At 34.2% G+C, this 20,217-nt stretch overlaps 1 protein-coding gene across 2 annotated transcripts in view; it reads right to left on the bottom strand.

The window, feature by feature from the left end:
- Positions 1-581: 581 nt before the first annotated feature.
- Positions 582-20,217, bottom strand: part of LOC126818493 (opioid-binding protein/cell adhesion molecule) — a 62,808-nt gene continuing 43,172 nt past the window's right edge. The window contains exons 2-8 of one of the 2 annotated variants that reach the window (XM_050545956.2): positions 12,635-12,771; positions 10,862-11,066; positions 10,111-10,269; positions 9,318-9,446; positions 6,882-7,169; positions 3,832-4,050; positions 582-2,988 (exon numbers count right to left, since the gene is read on the bottom strand). In XM_050545956.2, coding sequence (XP_050401913.1) covers positions 2,861-2,988; positions 3,832-4,050; positions 6,882-7,169; positions 9,318-9,446; positions 10,111-10,269; positions 10,862-11,066; positions 12,635-12,771 — 1,265 coding nt within the window. In that variant the 3' untranslated portion in view covers positions 582-2,860. The remainder of the gene's footprint in view (positions 2,989-3,831; positions 4,051-6,881; positions 7,170-9,317; positions 9,447-10,110; positions 10,270-10,861; positions 11,067-12,634; positions 12,772-20,217) is intronic. The other variant, XM_050545957.2, reaches the window with a different exon arrangement.

Raw genomic sequence — 20,217 nt, 5'->3', positions numbered from 1 at the left:
TGCTACTGGCGTTTAATTTTCTCTTTAAAAAAGACGTAGAAATTAAAGGAACAGTATTGGTAGGGACCTATGCTTTAAACAGTGCCATCTTACTGTGCATTACAATTAAGAAAACAAATACTAAATTCAGGTTTACCCCGTGTTATTGGGCTTTTGTTTTGCATTAGAAATTGATGTAGATTTTAAAGAGTACGAGCAGGAACATGATTAGGATGAATTTCAGACAATTCCATGTTACCGTGGATTACGAAGAACAACCACCAATTTATTTATGATTATTTTAAATACAAGAAGATGTCATTCACGACGAACTTAAACACTACGGTTGTATTCTTTTTAAATGAAAACAGTATGTGTCTATTTTGTTCATATAAAACAGTTTAGTTCTTATTTGTTAAAGCTATTTATACAAAACCGACTTCTATTCGATTTATAAAATACATCCAGATTCTATTTTGTGATGTTGATATAAAACCAAGCCCCATTATACTTCTGTCGAATAAATTGTTTGACTACTAATTGAACAACTATCTTATTAAACAAAAATCAAAATGACCAGATGAAATATTAAACATTTTTTTTTGAAAATTCAAATATATATTTATTCTATAAAACAATTACAGTATTGAACAGATCAAACAAATACTGAATTTCAGTGAGGCATTTAATTTTTAACTTTTAATAAACAAATTCATTAACGCCCCTGCTTCAGTCTAACTTTAAAAAGATGGCTCTTCTGAAACTGTTCATAACAAAAATAGTTAGATAACTATATTGGAACCGAACATGAAGTCATCGTAGCCATTTTGGAATTGTGACGTCATCTCAAAAACTGATCCGTCCATCGATGCCGAGTTGTTCAAGGAACAAGCATGCCGAGTTTCATGTCGATTGTAATGTTTTTTTCGAAGAGAGCCACCCCAAGAAGAACAACAACACGATGAATACCGCTTGGGCAGCAGTTCCTGATCCAAAATTTACAGTTCACATATCAACATTAAATTTTGTCAATGTGTCTTACGTCTTACATCACGTTTGAATCCCAACAAAAAAAAACAGAAGTGACGCATGTAATGAATAGATTCAAGTAAATATCTACGAATAGAACTCGTCTTTCTGTTTTGCATTAATCAGCCTTTTACTAGTGTTTTCCACTCTACGTTACTGTAAAAGCACTTTTAATGTCTATTCTATAAGCCGTAATTGTTAAAGATGTTACTGAAGACATTATGACGGACCATCACTTTTCATGAATTTTCATTATATAACAATTGCTCTAGAAACCTAGCGCTAGGGATCATATTCCCAACCAGTGATTAGGTCTAATCAGTCTTTAAGTGGCCTTTACTTCTTTAGAATCAAACTCTGTTTACATGTAGATCTGATCAACGTTTGAGAATATATCCCTAAAGGTCATTTGAAACTATGGATTATAGAGAGTCCTGTAAATACAATGACCAAGCAGTCAATTATCAGCAACTTTTATTATTTAAATCGCGTCATATTTAAATACACATAATATATTAATCTATGTACAAGCAACTTTTAAACTAGGTGTGGGAATAAACGGTCACTGTGTAATTTATGTTTAAAATGACATAGACACTAACACATGCCAACAACTCTTTCATTATTCCATAATAATAGAACTTTTTAAAAAAATTTTTAATTGAGAACACCAGCCTAATTATTAAACAATAAATATTAATTACATTAATTACAATCATTAAACAACAACATTAATATTATATATTATTTGAGCTCCGATAATAACATCAATATAAACAAATGACAACAACAAATATTTGTACATAAAAACACTCAATATGATCATCTATGTACAAGTTATCTTAATGAGCACATTATTATCAGGAATAATACAAAATAAGATACGTTATTAGTTAATTACAAAATTGCGCTGTTCTTAGTTATTTTTAATAAGAAATCCTTTAAAAAGTGTGGTTAATGATGATATTATGCCAAATAAGAAAAAAATCTGAGGATTTTACCTTTTAAAGTTGCTCATTAAAATAATTAGAAAATGAACTATGATACATGATATTGGGTATTCAGAAAAATAACTTGCTCATTAATTACAATATGTCGTTTTTAGCTTATTATTGAATGACAAATTCATAAATAACTAGATATTACTGACAAAGCACATTTTTTCATTATTGAAGAAAATAAAATTCGAGTTATAATTTGAATACCTCAAAGAGTATATGCTTTGGGGCAAGTACATCCCGCTATAAGAAATGATACACATTTACCAGAAAAATAAATGTTATTAATTTCTTCATATGGAGAATAAACTTACACTCCATGCGTTATAGCAACGTAATTTATAGTCCTCCTTAAAATGATTTCAAAGTACAGCATATACTACTGATATATTTAAAATTTAAATGTCTGTACTTTGACCCATTTGTCTCCTATTGGACATGGCCGACTTGCGTGTGTATACACAAATTCACGTTTATTTTTAATGTCAATAACTTTAAAATATCGACTCTTCTCCTTTCATAGAAAAGTTTATAGTATTCTACATTTTGTATACATGTGGAAAATCTTGATATGTTCACACAGATAGTCATCGACAAAGCTCCATATGCCCAGTGCGCACAGATGATCGCGAACACAAAAGAACGCTGCACTCAGCTTGGAGCATTGCACTAAAACAGCTTACAGTACGTAACACAATCACTGTATAAACACTTCTGTCAGCAGTGTTGGAGCATACATAGTTGTAATATCACAAACACGATTAATACACAATTTCTGATAATTTTATTTTCGGTGGAAATATTTTTACACTGGAAGCAAATTTAGCACTCGGTATTTTTGAGTTTTGTATCGATCATGACAGCCATATTGTAAATATGAGAGTTACCAGTGAAATTGTGAGATTATGGCTGATCGATGGGATGGTACCAATACCACTGGCTGTATCAATAATGGAAGCACTTCCGGTTCCATATACGCCTGCTAAAATATATATATAAAGGTTCATTAGAAAATATACAAAAGTAAATAAATTCACAGTTACTTCACAACATAAATGTACGTGAAATGCGTCATTAACCGAAACTGAATATTCAGGTGGGGGGGGGGGGGGAGGGGCTCGCTTGTCTTACCGGAACGTCACACAGAATTGTATCCTGTCACAGTTCCGCCAGTCCCGAAAACAGATGTCGTGTGAAGGGAATCGTGACGTAATCAGTAATCAAATATTTCAGCTATTATGATTGGTTCAGACAGTATCATATTCGGATTTCGCTCGCTCGATTGACACCTTCTAGGGATTGGGAGTATTCAATTCTGGAACGTTAAATCGACTCTCCCCAAACTAGTTTTTTTTTTCAAAACGGCCAATACAAAACATTCTGAGCAGATCTTTTCAGTGAAACAAAACTGCATGTAGTAACTGATATAATTCATTTAAAAAAAATAATTGAGAGAATGGCATGGTATCCATCAATACGCTGGTAGAGCGGACGGGGGGGGGGGGGGCGACGATCAGCTGTTAACTTTATTGTGAAAACAGCCTGATTTAATTTGAATAAAAAATATATTCCATCTGTTTTTATCTGAGTACTAGATCATATATTTGAATCTCGGCATGTGAAGAACGCGGAACATTCCTGTCATTCATTTTCATTGTTCTGAGGTAACATTCTATCATGAAGCTACGACTTCTGAAATCCAAGTTCAATTATTTCTCTGCCCAGTCGTGCACGAGTCAATGTATGCTTAATAGTTTTAGAACAGTCGGATGTGCAGATGCTAACTACTTATAATATTGTACTTTTAGTATCAGTGTTGACCTACCTGATATTCCGCCATTAGGTTTACGGGCAGCAGCGACACCTGCCGTGGATGGTGTGGAACCACGTGAAGCGTATGGTCTTTTTATAACATGACCATTCTTATCGTATACACCCTTTTGTTTAGTTAGATAAATTGATTTTCCGTTCCACATTTTAGGTGGTCGTGGTGACGTGGTGGTTGTAGTCGTAGTCGTTGGTCTTTCTGTCTTTGGTTTGATTTCTACAAAGATAGAATAGATGTATATTTGAAATGTATTCCAGTCACCGACATTGGCGCTTTGACCATACAATATTATTATTATAAGTATGACTCATTTAAAACATTCCAAGTAACACAGATTTAAAAGAGACCCCACCCAGAAAAAATAAATTTCAGTGCTACAGATGACCAAGCATTAACATCTAGCTCGACGTATGGCAAGAGTACATATTGTCAGTGGATGCTTTCATTCTTCTATACGACCTGGTATAGAAAAAAATATTTTTCATATCATTGCACAAGGGCCCAAAATGCCAGAACATATCCATAAAAATCAAAAGCACTCATATATATAGTAAATATTATTCAAATCGGTAATGTTTAACGCCGGTGATAGCCATTTGAAGTTTACATTAGTCTGTAGGGATTTTCACACCTTTTCTTATTGCGGCTATGGAAAATACTTATGAGAACAGTGGCTTGTTTATACTAAAGCGTAATATGTTGTAATATCATGAAATGGTCTCTCTGAAATGCTAACTGTAGGCCTAACCATTAAGAGAAGGGAGAGGGCTAGAAATGGCCATCTAATTCTCTAATACTGTACACTATACAAGACAAATAAATGTGAAATCAATATCTTGTAATATAATAGAAGATGGTGCAAATACGAAAAGAAGGCTTTTTTACTATTTGCTAGCAATTTGAAATGATGGGAACCGCTCAGATATGTTAGACTGTCTATCAAATACTGGAGAAAGCACACGGTACGCCGAAAACCAATCCAATCACTGTAATATGTTTCCATTTCTAGTATTTCACGCCGTACAGCCGATATTTTTAGGTTTATTTGATATGCATTAAACGTATTGTATAACAAGCAAAGGGAGAAACTCCATTTCTTACGCCACCGCGCACTGGTGACATGTTATTTCCATATTGTTGAAAAAGACGGACATGATTGCTATTGTTGTTACTTAACAATCAGAAAATGTCCAACAACATTGTTATGTCTGTTGAGAATGTCACACGGATGATTAGACAGAATTACTTGGTTTTGTCTCTGTTCACTTTAAAAATCCACGTCGGAAACAGATAAAAAAAATCTCATGACAATGTACTTCAAATGTTCGCAGTTTCTTTCCTCTTTTTGCCGGGCCTTGTTTCTTATATTGGGGTTTCTTTGTGTCTCTTAATTCAAAACATTTCACGGATTTTCCACAGTAAAGGAAAAGATGCATGAACTATTTGCAATATTTTCTGACTAAGGAACCCCAAAGATTATTACTAGATTCCAACTAGCGAACATTTTTGCTTTATCTAATCTAAAAAAATTCAAAGACCTAAGCCGACAAGGACAATCCAATGAATTGACAACAATATGTCGCAATATCTTAATAGATAATAATATCATCTTAACTACACGACCACCTTTTAAGAAAATGAATTGCTAAATGTCAGTACTAGTAGTACAGGAATATGGACATTACTCCACGTGTAAGCAACATGTCTGACACAGTTCATGTGACTTTAACCCCATTTATTTTTGAGATCCTAACGTTTGTATATTATGGTTCGTTCGTGATGCTTAACGTCCGCTTCCAAGGAGGGTAATATCGTAGACAATTTGTATACTTAATCTATTTATGCTTAGATACCACCGCACAAATGCGAAAATTGAATGTTTTAAAGTTTATTTGTAACTGTAAACGGGCTATTTTATTGATTTCTCAAAGAACAAGAACTAATGAACAAGAATAATTAAATGATTTGTTTTAAAAGAAATAACATTTTGAGAAAATAAAATAATTTTGAGTGAATCATTGCCTGTAGGTTTCAAATTAGAAATGTGTTGAATATGTGTATCAATTTAGAATTTTGGCTTAATCTCTAGTACTGGCAATATTCTTGAATAATGCCGATTGTTTCTCTTTCTATAACATAACTGTAAACGGGCGTTATTTTGGTGGTCTGCCAATTGAAGAAATAGAGATTTCAAACATTGTATTTGAGAATTGTTGGGGTGTGTGAAATTGAATGAAATGAAATGGGTTTAGGCCTTGCTTTTCTGCACCAGTCGGGATAATAACGATGGATGGAGGTTTGTAACATTCAATGTTTGTAGATGACCAAACATTAATACATTAATATAATTAATTAAATTAAAATAATTTTCGATAAGATTATAGGCATATCCATAATTTTATTTTCACTAGATGTAAGAGTTTCTGGTAGGATAAAACGTTGAATCCTTTACATTCCGTACTGATATTCAATAAGAAACAGAATGTGCTCTAAGTATTTTTTTTCAATGAAGACTGATAGATTAAGACAAAGAATGAAACTTAAACATTTAAATCATTATTTAAATTTATTTGAATAAAGTGTTATTTTGATTAAAACAGATGTGTAGCTTAGATAATTTAATGACATCGATGTTAGATAATTGATATGGATGTTAGATAATTGATGTTAACGTCGATGTTAGATAATTGATGTCGATATTAGACATTTTATTAACGTCGGTGTTAGATAATTTATTAACGCAGGTGTTAGATAAATTATTGCCATCGATGTTTGTGGATTAAAAACAAAGATATCTGAGAAGTTCTCAGGGGCATAAAGGAAACTTCGTATGAAAATATCTTACTTTCGAATTAATCGATTCGAATGTTTTCTAGATCAATATGGCCTTTAGTTAGAAAATAGTTTAGGGTCTTAAATTCTATATATCTAACCTTTAATCCGGCTTATCGAATGGTCCTTTAAGTTAGACATGAATATAATATGTAATTATAAATTTTAAATTAGTGCCTAATTAACGCTTTAACATTATTATAAGCATATTTTACCGTAGAGTTGCATTTTGGCTGAAGCTATCCCCAGTGGATTGGAAGCCTCGCAGGTATATTCACTGAAATCCTCGTGGTCAATATTAGCTATTCGTAGACTTATGGTAATTGTGTTGTGATCTTCATTATAAATATCCACTTCATATTTCCAACTCGTACTTAATTCTCGTTCATGTTTCTTCCATACCGTCACTCCCAAAGGCGAGGCCGATACAACACATTCTAATATAGTTTCTTTACCCAGTTCCTGACTAATTCTTGTATTTGGTAGTTTTACCTCGGGTGGGTCTGAAATAAGGAGTTAAAAATTAAATGAATATTGTACAATAGAAGTTTGTTATTTCGAACCCCACATTCTCGAATAATCGGATATCACGAACACGTTATTGTATCATGGACGACTCGGGTAATGCCGAAATCTGCTACTGCTTAATTCACTATAACATTTTTTTAACTGTCTAATCCGAGAACCTAGCTGTGTTGAAGCAATGAAACTGGAATTCTAACTGGAAAGCAAGATCAATTCTATTAAAAATAGAAAAAGGTAAATAAAGTCGATTGTTGATCTTTGTCTATGCGTTGCAGTTGTACATTTTTAACATATATACATGTATATAAAAGCAAAATATCTATCATATGTACATGTCAGCTTTAAATGACTTGAGAATTTAATCAAAGGCCATACCTGTTAACCAAAAGAAAATTATCGTTTGTAGTTTGATTAAACGACTAAGAACTGTCACTGATAACGTAAAAGTGCTTAGTAACAAAACCAGTAGATTTGTGTATCAAAATCCCAAAATTAAAGTAAAATAGAGACTTTTTATAGTGTCATGGCGTGATGACCTTTAAAAATGAGCAAAAGTTAGTCAAGCGATTTTGGAACATGTAAATGTATCTACGACATTTAAAAAGACGACGCAATGACATCATACGGAGTAATTATGTCAAACTAAAAAGGGCGATAATTACGACTAAAATTTACTTGCAGCTCTGCATCGGCTTTCGCGCTTCTTGCCGATCAAATTCCTGTTAATTCTTTGCCTTTCCGTGATTTCGAGGTTAAAGTGAATGGTATTGGGTTAAGAAAAATTAGAGTACCTATTAGATTTAAGTGAAGCGATTTGAACAACTCGAGTGATTTAACGATATTGTTCTACTTCTTTTATCTCATCGCTTGATTGTTTGTTTTATCGAATGTTATTCTTTGAAAAAACAGGAGAGCTTTGGAATCAATAATGTCTCCAATTAGGAAAGCCATTTCCAACTCAATACTTATTTTGTTTCGCAAAATAACACCGATACCATTTCGGGCAGCCGTTGTTACTAAAAAAAAAGCCGGTAAGAATAGTTATTCCATTGTAGAAGAAAGATTAATACTATGTAATATCTGTTAATGCGCATTTGGTGTTTCAAACTGCATAGCTTTAAAGTAAACATTGGAACTACTTTCTCACTGTAATGGAACCCGACAACCTATACAAATTTAAAATAAACACAAAAGAGTAGGTATACAATCTAGTGTATTAACGATTGAAGATAAAAAGACCCCTCCCTCTTAGATAGCTAAGAGACCTGTATAAATTCCCAATACATCAGGTGTTAATTTGTGCCTTCCGGGCGTCTTTGATGCTTAATCACAAAGGGCCATAACCCCGGAAGTTAACGTCAGAAATTGTTTACAGCCAATCGACTTCTTTTATTACGATCACAGTAGCAGTTTCCAAAATTAGCTAAGATGGCACTTGGTTTCGTTAGAGGATAACTTTGAGATTTAAAGTTGTATATTGCTGGATAACTAATATAAATTTGGAAAAGTACCAACAAGGTTTTTGTTTACAACGGAAAATATCTCAGAGCGTTGACAATGAAAATAGTTGAAATTCATTATTATGTTTCTTCAATTTCTAGGCAAGCTACACAATAATAACCGTAGTATCTAGAGTGTTTACAAGAATTGTGGAACGATGGACAGATTCACATTAAAATGCTGGTGTATAAAATGTCTTGATTGTATGTTTAATCATATTCAAAAAATTTATAGAACACCTCCCACATCCGAAAATTTCAATGGAAAAACCCCTATGCAACCGATGTACAAGTTTAATTAATTTCATATTGGTATCTTTTTTAATTTTGTTTACATTTACACTGCGGAAATATGTAACAAAATCTTTCAGAAGTCTGTGTTCAATTGGCTTGACCCGAGCTTTCATTTAGCCAATAGAGGGGGCGGGGGTAGCTTACCCAATCAGTCAAAGTGGCTAAAGTTCAACTTCAAAGAGTATAGATATAATAAAGAGGTTGCTTGATCTTCGCGTAGTGTGAGTTAACTAGAATTAAAACCATAACGATATAAAGATCCTGTCTTATTTAGACTACTAATGTACATAGATATATGTATCAAGAAGAAATAGTTATCACAATAAAACATACATTGTACAGTAACTCTCATTTGTCGACTTCTTGCAGGAGGTACGCTGTTATTAGCTACACATTCATATACATCATCACAAAATCTAGAAATATTATGTATCCTCAATAATTCTCCTGACATACCAACACCTGAAATAATTCAAAGTTAAATAATATGATGGCTGGACGTGACTTTCGATTTCCCTGATGTTTGCGTCGTATGCAAATGGCAAACACTTTCATCGTATACACTACAAGGTTCATTCGACTGCAGCTACAGGAGTCACTGTGCAGATTACTCTGTATTAGATGTAGGAGACCAGAAGTAGCGGGGTTACAGATTGTAGTCATTGGAGTATAGTAGGCTGGTCGAACGCTGTGAAGACGGGCAGCGCACAACGGATAATGTCGAAAACTAGAAGCCTGGAAGTGGAAATGCCATTTTCAGTGATCTGAGACAAGAATCCGGTAGATCCGGCCTTGGAGACTGCCGTGGTTTTTGGATGTATCCTTTCGCTCAATGCTCTGGCTAATGAGGATTCCATTAATCAAAGCGATCATCCACGAAAAGAGGATATGTATTGTTTAGAGAAACTATAACCTACCTGTTTATTATTGAATCTTAAGTTTCGAATTTAAAAAAAATAAAAACTACGGTAAAAATTCTTAAAATTCTAAATTTAGGAAAAATAAAAGCTACCCAAAATAGACGGTGCTTCTTTCTTTTAAATTCAATTATATGTCAGTTTAAATTCTAAAAAAATAAAGGTCCATTATATTGAATAATGTAATAATACTACTATATTCTACATACTGTACATACGTTCTCGTTCTCTGGTAGTGAATTGATTAAGACGAAACCATTTAACGGTTGGTTGAGGTACACCTGTAGCGTTGCACCTCAATTCCACCGTTTCGTCTTCTTTTACTTTTATATCACCTGGATAGGAAAAACTTACAATACTTGGAGGCACTGAAAAATACAGAACAAATATAGTTAAAGGTCTAATATTGTAGAAGCATCGGACATTAACAAAAAAATGTATTTATTAAAATCTATCATATCAACCCTAATGTAATGGCAATCTAAAGTACATTACATTCTATGTGTTTTTCATACCCTAACCTTTAATTTTTTATAGTACTCTATCGACATCTGACCCATTTATATCCACGAATTTCGTAGCCAAGATTGGTATCTGATCTATGTTTTGGAGTTTAATCATCAAAATTAACAATTTTCAGACCTATTTTTGTTATATTTCAAATGATAAATGTTTATCGGCCGCACTGCGACTTCAGTTGCGGAGATGTCTCAAGTGACAGATCAAAAAGTGACTTCGATTAAGTGCATGATTCCGAAATCCAATATGCATATTAGTATTAGATCAAACAGTAAATCGACTTGAGCCTGTCCTGACCATCCAATCTTTCCTTTTGCATTGTCAAATTTTGTACAACTCATAATATACAGAATATTGATATTTAAGTAAAGCTTGCTCCTAACATATCAATTATCCTAATTATTGTAGGAGAAAAATGCTAGGTTTAGGTTAATAACTAACCTTGTACAATGAGTTTAATTCGTTTCGTTTTAACTGGTTCTGTGTTAATCTGACATTTATATTCACCACCATCTTCCATTGTTACATTACGTATATGTAAATTCCAGTCTGCCAGATATGGTCGTTCAACGCTTATTCGCATATCGTTTATCATTCTTCTATCTTGTAAACTTATAACTGTATTAGATGGATTCACCCAAACAACCTGTTGTATAGAAGTCATAGTATTTTTATTATGGAGGGAAACATACAAACCTTCATAAGTTGGGTTGCAGGGCAACACACGTATGCATACCTTCAATGGGGATTTATAGCCCCCTCAAAACAACTAGTTGGAATATTTCAAGTATAAATCTCGATCATACGAAGACTGACTGAAAGGTCTAAGCCCATCTGTGAAAGACCTATATAAGACCCGGTTTCCATTTATTTTTTAAAGATAGTCCCCTTCGAGGTGTACACACTTTGGCCAACGATGTTGCAAGGCCTGAATGCCAGCCAAGAACAAAGTCGTCCACAGCTAACATGACGATTTTGGATTCTGGTTGAAAGTGATGAATCAAGGTTTCATCCATGTTTTCAAATCTGGCCAAAACATTACCAGGATTTGCTTCAAAATGACATAAAATTTCATGGGACCAGAGTCAAGAGCTTTGGCATCCATCATACAGAAACTTTTGTCATTTCTAACTCGTTAATCCTTTTCAGGCTTAGAGCACTTTTCAGTCAGCCCTCGTACGCCACTGATGCACAAAACAGCGTCTTGTTGGAAGGCTAAACCCACTTGTCTGTCATTTAAGCCGTATTCACACTGGTGTCAACCGAATGAAATATTGGATGAAACCGCTGGATTCAAAAACTTTGTAATTGTTCGAAGCCAGATTCTCCACTTCTTTGTTATGTACACCGCGGCCCCATATGTAAGATGGTTGTCACCGTTTCACATGTTCAGTTTCAATCAGAACACTGGTTCGACTAATAGTGGTGATCAAAAGAAGTTCAGTAGTTGCCAAACGAAATAATATCAGTCGAAGAAGACCTGTGCCATTTTCGTATATATTATCTATAGATGATATACCATTAGGCTTAGGCTTTTATTAAACAATAAAAATTCCACAATGATCGGGTCATATAACTATAGTCACTAAACCATAAGATTAATTCTATAAAATGATCAAACAACTCTACATAGTGATCAAGGTCAATAATACCGGAGGACAATTAACAGGAATCATTGACATGTAATATAATGCATGTAGATTTATTTTTCTCACTAAATTAATCAATGTATATTAAACAGATCGAATTATAAATCTGACGGACGTAGAAAGCCCGGAACGACAATATCCGAGAACTTATAGCAAGCACTGTGTTATAAATTAGGAATAGATTCACCCAGAAAAACCTTTACTAAGAATATATATTCTGGCTACATCAACTAATTTCGTATAGAATCCAAACTGCATTTACAGAAAAGACATAAATTTGAACAAGAAAATATATTTTATAAACTTCATATATTATATTTAGATAATATTCAAGCACTGGCAGAGTATGAAACATGAAGTATGAAGAGTATGAAAAGTGTACGACTTTTAAATTTTAATTTAAAATCTAACTATAGGTCGATATCTTTTCAGTGGATTAACAGATTTGTCTGGAATTTTGACCATAATCTTATTTTAATATATTCGATTAACCTGCATCGACAAATAAATATATAAAATCATTAGACCACGAGCTGTGGAGTGAGAGTATTCGTTTAAAGATTACCTTATAATGATCTCCATATTCTTCTGTATATTTGGGTGCTACTGTACAAGGCAAGATGGCTGTGGAACCAGAAACAATATTCAAATCTATTGGTGTAACATCTAGGACTTTCTCCACTTCAGCAAAAGCTGCTATACCTTTAAAGAAAAGAAAATGTTTATTATGTTTAGGCTTGTAAGACATTCTTAAAATAAAGGACACGTATTGTTGGGTTAGACTACGGGACTCACGTCACAGTCAAATATCCCGGGGTCTAAGCCAAGTTTGACCCGATAAGAACCGTCTGGGTTTTGCTATCCCGGATTTTACTATATAGTATTCACAAGTTCCCGTTATGTTTTAGTCATAAGGAGTCGAAATAATCCGATAACCGGATAAACCACATAATGGAAACTGAATTTATTTATTTTTTAGAAAAAGTATCACAGTTCTTGGGATAGTAAACAGGGCGGGGAAAAGATCACCAAGAGTGTACCACAAAGAATTATCCATATTATTTACTAAAATTTACTAAAATTAAATCCGGCATAGGATAAAAATTTCAAATATATAAAGATCTTTTCAATCAGATAGATTACGATGGAGAAACATATAGCTGAAAGGCGGTGTCCATAATATCATAATGTGAATGACAGAGATTGTAATATTTCATTTGTTCAGTAATTTATTCGTTAGTAATATTTCATTTGTTCAGTAATTTATTCGTTAGTAATATAATTACAGACGGTGGACGACAGACGATTTTAATTGCTATCTTATTGTTTAACTTTATAGTAGTGTTTTTTATATTTTAATTATTCCTCTTTAATTGTTGGGGGGGGGGGGGGTGGCGGAATGGTTAGCACGTGCGCGCATTATCATAAGGCCTGTCATTGAGTCAACTGGCGTGGTTTCGAATCCCCGGTTGTACGTGACAAGGAGTAGGGTCGCCTATTCAACCTCGTGGGTTTTCTCCGGGTCCTCCGGCTTTCTCCCACTGCTAAAGACCCCTACGCGCAAGTGAATTATTAAAATAGGATTAAACCATGTGTTAGTCCCGAAATGACCTAGTTTGTGTCGAGTGGACGTTAAACCCCATTTCTCTATCTTTCTCTCTTTAATTGTTATTAGTAACGCTGTTATACAGTTAATTCTTATGATTCCATTTTATTATAAAAACCGATTTGTACATTGAGTATTCCATTTTATAGCGTTTCTAAGACACTCTCTGCTAGTCGGGCGTGTTGTTCTACGTATATGATAATTTAATGCTGTCTGGTATTAAATAGTTCCAAGGATAGTTCCAGCATGTACTTATTACTGACGATTCTCACTTCCACAATACATGTAGTAAAAACAGTTATCACATCATCACACCAAGCTATTGGTAGTCAATGTGGAACTGGAATTCTTTTTTTTTAAGTACCTTTATCAAATTTCCCCCGTATGAAATCGGAGAATATTTTAAAAATACATGTATAATAAAAGAGAATATTTGAAATTCCTTTACACCATGACCCGGTTCTTTTTTGGGAATAAAATGACACGTGCTTTATTTGCTAACATGTATATTATAGTTCTATGGCCAGACGATAGCGGAAACAGAATGATAATAGAAGATCTAGACTATTTATTTAAGGGAACTAAACAAAGAAAGAATTCCAAAGATTAAATAGAATCATTGATCATAAAAAATGTTACAAAATGACATAAGCTTTCTATAATAAGTATTGAAGTAATCTGATGAAAGTAAACCCAGATTTATATTTCATTTCTTATTATAAATTTTGCCTGGATATATTCCTGGATGTTCGGACTATATTATCAGGACTCAATTACAATGGACAGAAGTCGATGTGTATTTTACGGGCTTCAGTTTCACATTCCTTTCAAAATAACGAATCAGGTACATAATTGGTGTGTATACGCGTATTGCAAATATATTCCACACCCGAGATCGAACCTGTAGCTTGACGAGAGGAAACGTTAGACGACTCTAGCGAGTGTGCTACAGTTGAATACGACGGATGTCTCCTCGTGGGGTCATACCACAAATTGGTATGGATTAGATAAACATAGGCTAGAACATAACACATGAGCTATCAAAGATTGTTGTAAGTAACAATTTCCGGATCATGATCGATGTCCCAAAGAACAACAAACACCAATAAGAAACATGGATAGTTTTACTAGTTTGTTTACGGAAAGTGATACGCAAACTACCAATTGCAATGACCATCGAATTTCAGTATAGTAGAGTGGTATCCCTTTATTGATGACCATGAGCACATGCATATTTATTATCTAATTACTAACACAAGTAAACATCACCCATCTTATGTTTAGCACGTCCACCACAACACTTCAATTCATCATGGCTACTATGAAGAAGCGTGAGTTTATCTGTTTCGCCATGACACGTGAAGTTAGCACGTGAAGGGTGTCAAACTTCAACGTTCACATGATCACGAGATGTTTACACGCATTCGTGTTTGCCTATTATTGAATGTCAATCACTCGTGACTGGAGATGCGCCTAGTGCAACAATCGAAATAAATTGATAAATAGTAAAAACAAATCTGCTGTGAGCAATGAGAAAATCGATGACGATTGGCTTTCCACTTCCCCCAGGAAGGGATGGAAGTGCAATGTAAACGTCGTATGTATCGTCATGATGGCGGCCTACATCCACTAATGAGTTATGAAGAGGGAGTGAGAGAAGAAACTGAACGACAATCAATATATATTTAGAGTTATCCTGACAGCCAACCGGTTATAAAACCAGTTTAAGTACTTGAAGATTATCTGTAAACAGTTAGAATTTTAATTTCAACTTTCAACTTGATTTTCTTCAGTAAGAGTAGACAATTGTTCCTTGGGCTTCTTCAGATATTGAAATAACCTTAGATCATTTAACAATTTTCGCTAAATTGACTTTAATTTTGTGGTGTTTAAAAGTATTTAAATGATACGTCGAAGTCAATTTTAATCCTAATTTTTTTTTCATAGACACCCAAATACCAGAATGTTTGCATCGGAAGACAGAAATATTACAAATGAACGGAAAAATATAATCTTGTGCTTTTAAAGAGTATTCTTAATTTGCAATTAACGAACTAACAAGCTCTGTTCATAAACTAGTAACGACAAGGGCACAGCCAGATGTACTTGAAAGTACTGCAACTTCGGGAAACTGCAATAGTTGTTGTGTTAAAATATGTGGCCACAGCACACCATTAATTTCCCCATAGACATTGATTATAATTTCAATTCTCTTCTCTTTGACCGACTCTAACTTGTTCTCAAGTCTTTGTAGGGTTGATTCGATCCCTGCATTGGCCGAGAAAGTTCATCCAGATTTTCCGACGTGGTTTCCCCTTGTCAGTGGTGCAGAACGGAGGGCCTGACAAGGACAGCTTCTAGTCCTTCGGATGAGACGAAAAACCGAGGTCCCGTGTATACATTGGAATGCACGTAAAAGATCCCTTGGCAGTTGGAATTCGATATTAGAGTAGGCGATAGTGCCGCTGCCCGGGCAAAATTTCCCTCATAGCACACTGTATGGCGTATGCCCGTCTTCATTAGCCCAGTATAGGAGCAGAACAGTAGGACGTTAAACCCCATTTCATTTCATTTCATTTTGTAGGGTTGAACGTTTGCTACCACAGATGGAGCAACATACTCGAATGCATGTACGCGGTTCACCATGGAAATCTTGAGATACACAAACTCGAAGTAGCATACCAGTAAAAATGCAACTGTCGGCCCTACAACCAACCTTTTAACTATCTTAAGCCTCCGCCTTAAAATCATGAATATTCCCCAAAACCTGACAGAAAATGTATATTCAAACCATTTTCTTCGACTCCGCCACATCAAAAAATCAAAAAGAAATCTCCATGCAAAAGAGGGGAAGGGGAAAGAAATACTATCTATAACTTTTGCATTATATTCGTAACCAGCGTAGGAATTAATGTTGTCCGGTGTCCATGTGACTTAAAGCATCATTACTATAAAAACATGCTGGTAGCCGCGGTGGCACAGTTGGCATGGCACTGGCTCGCAAACCAGGTGGTCTCGGGTTAAATTTCGGTGTTGGCCGAGAAAGTTCATATTTGAAGCAATGTCTGAATTTCGCAATGCTACCAATACCTACTATCTAGGACAATAAAGGACATTTTTATTCAAAATATTTTGTTTGCTAATTGGGAGATTGCCGGATGTATTGGACAAAGTAAGCATATTGTGTGTCGAGTCAAAGAAATTCCTATCAAACTGTGCCGAATCCGAAACAATTAAATCTGTTCACAAATATGATGTAGTTTATTATTGTATTTATCAACCACAGATTTTTTTTATATCGAATATAGATATTTTTTTAATTATAAAAAAATTAATATTTAAAGGCTACACAAATATTTACAAAGAGTTACAATTGTTATGTTTTTGCCATTGTCCAAAATTAAATAAAAATCAAGAAAAACTAATTAAAACACGTGGTAAGTCCACGTTTCTTTAAACAAATGATTATTTTAAATCACATTTATAAATATATTGTATTAAATAAGAGGATAATGGGCGCCTTGAAGCCTACCGTGTCAGTATTATCCAGAATTGTATTAAAATAATGGTTGATTTGTTACTTTTTAAAGATAAATGAATACTTAAAACATGAATAAATACTGGTTATCATATTTTTACTAATTAGTAAAGATTTATTGATAACTTTTTTTCTGAATACTAGACGCCGATATTCTGTTTGTATCAGCTTTAAAATTGTTTTTTGAATCCATCCTCTACTCTCTCGTTACAATTTTCGGATTTAATTGCTCACACATTCCTATCATCATTAATAACGTCGTTCAGAGCAAAACATGTCAACATCAATATTGTTAGCCAATGTACGGTCTATAATCAATTTTCTGCGGACTTAGAGCCATGTTACTATCAGCCATTTCACAAACCATTACCCACGATTATCTCCAATCTAGACTCGGATACAAACCCCGCAACATTTGTTTCTAAAGCAGTATAAGAGCTGTGTGTAATAGAACTCGTGAACTGCATGTTAATGGCAGTCTAACAAGAGAGACATGTAATACATTTATCTCAAGGATATTAAACGAGATGGATAATAACGTGTTTATATCACCCTGTCTCATAATTGATAAAAGGCAATCTTTTTTTCTATAATGGAATTTGAAAACTACATGGACGTACTAAATACAAAACCAGATTGAATTTCCGTAATAAAAGTTTAGTGGCATATATATAAACGCAATCTGCCTCGTACACGGCACCCATCATTAAATATAGAACTGCGTAGATGTCCAAAGTGTCAAAACCAGAGCAGGGAATTGTTAGCCATAAGAATTTACGAAATAAAACATAAGTGGTATATATGGGCACTACCTGTCTTGTACACGACACCCATCAATAACTATAGAACACGTGGATTTGCTAAATGCAAAACCATAACAGGGAATAGTTAGCCATACGAATTCAGAAATAAAATATGTGTTGCATAAATGCACCTTGCACACGACACCTGCTATTAATTAGTGCTAAAATTCAGCCAATCACTCTATATATTTGATTATGGCTTTAATATGTTGACCCACTGTGATATTAGACTTCTATCAAGTGGATATTATACGTGCAAGTTCACAGCAACTTAAAAGATCCTATTTTCAGATTTGGCATCTTTTTGTCATTGTCAAGAAGCATGGTAACCAACACTAGAAGTGTGCCAAGGAGGCTTGCTCTAAAACTATTTCCTGTGACATGTCATATTTGAAAGGCAAGCCATATATAATGCGCCCTTCATATGGATTAGTCACACATATGGAGTCTTATGGTTGCAGACCGTCTCTAAGTTATGCTTCTATAGCAACTACATGTAATGAAATGGGTTTAACGTAATACTTTCCTGCACTCACTAACCTAATGGAAACGGACATATACAAAGCGCTGTGCTATATGGGGAAAATTTTGAACAACGATGTTTTTAGAACATGGCTAACATTTACAAACATTTACCACACAAGTCCAACTAGTAGATTCATTATTTTGAATTTCGAATATTTCTACAGAATCCTTTCAATGATTAACATTTATTTCGTTTTATATATTCCATATTTTAAATCTTACCGATTGGAATCTAATTTTGGAATGGAGAAAATCAGAACTATAAAATGCAACGAAATACACCTATAATTTAAATTCTGTTGATAAGAAATATTAATGCATGTCATGTATCCTTACATCTACTGGAATTAGAAATTCAACACCTTACTTAGGGTTAGTAAACAGCGAATTAGCCGAGTTATGAATAATACACAATACTCCCAGAGTTTGGTGGTTCCATTACTAATCCTTTCAGATGAGCAAGAGCTTTGAAAAACTTGATCATCAAATATTTGACTCAAGATTTATCTGAACATATTCTGTAAATGAAGAGGTTGTCGAAAGGTTAGGCAGGCAATAGAAACTAATACGATAACTAAGCAAATAAACGCCTAGAGCAGTCAATTGCGCTAACAACTACGGCAAATACTCCTATATTTAAACCAATAAGACGAACTTTAACTGGAATTGACCGTGGTATGGCTTTACTCGATTCTTACATTCACCAGAAAATGTTAAAGCAATAAGGCTAACTAGCTAACATGATTTAGCCCTGATTTATATGTATGTAACGTACTGGACTTAAGAGTGGATGAATGTAAACTTGTTAGACCTGGGGTTATGTCCCATTCATTTAATACATACGAAAATGGAGAAATAATTTCCGATTCAACAGCTCAAGCAATTAGGTCAGCATCAGGAGACGAAAATAAATTATATTGCGAAATTAGTCATATTTCAAGCAGCAGGTTTCAGTCCACCTATTAAATATTTGGTAAATAGATTTAACAATAGGAAGTCGCAGTTTCCAGATATAAAATAATTTGATCCACAAATAGAACAACAAAAGTTCATGAATAAACTCAGTTAGATGGGGTGTATATTGACATGCAAACGGGAAGGGCACCGGGTGTTTTCTTTCTTTGCGGGGTTACTATATTTTATTGTTAAAAGATACATTCTCGTGACAGTATTTATCGGGTGGTTATTTCCCATAAAAGTATGCCAAATTTGGTATATATGGAAAGTAGATAGGCACTAACAAGCTTACAAGAAAAACAATGGATTCCCCCGAAAAACACCCATGGACTTGGGGAGCGGTTGTTATTTCTTGATCGAGTGGTTAGGCGGTTTTGGGTTTAAACGTACAACAGCCTCTGCAATAAAACGGCGGAAGAATTAAGTTGGCAGAAGATAATCCAAGAATTTGCTTGGGCTTCAGTATATATGGTAAATGGACAGTATATATGGTAAGTACATTCTGAAAATGGAACCTCCATCAATCAAGTTACGTAACAAACATGGCTTCTAAATATAGATTTTTTTATATCCTGGGTTATTTCCTCTCGAATAAAATGTTTGAGGGGGCTCTAAAGCGAATTTTTGATAGATTAATTAGTTTGAATATGTTTTTAGTCCAAATATATCATCAAATCACCCAGTTTGTACACGGAAGGCAACTTTTAAGGAGGACTGTG

The sequence above is a fragment of the Patella vulgata genome, chromosome 4 (assembly GCF_932274485.2).
Source record: "Patella vulgata chromosome 4, xgPatVulg1.2, whole genome shotgun sequence".
Taxonomy (NCBI): domain Eukaryota; kingdom Metazoa; phylum Mollusca; class Gastropoda; family Patellidae; genus Patella; species Patella vulgata.
The sequence above is the reverse complement of the archived record's forward strand: the minus strand, read 5'-3'. Positions and strand labels throughout refer to the sequence as shown.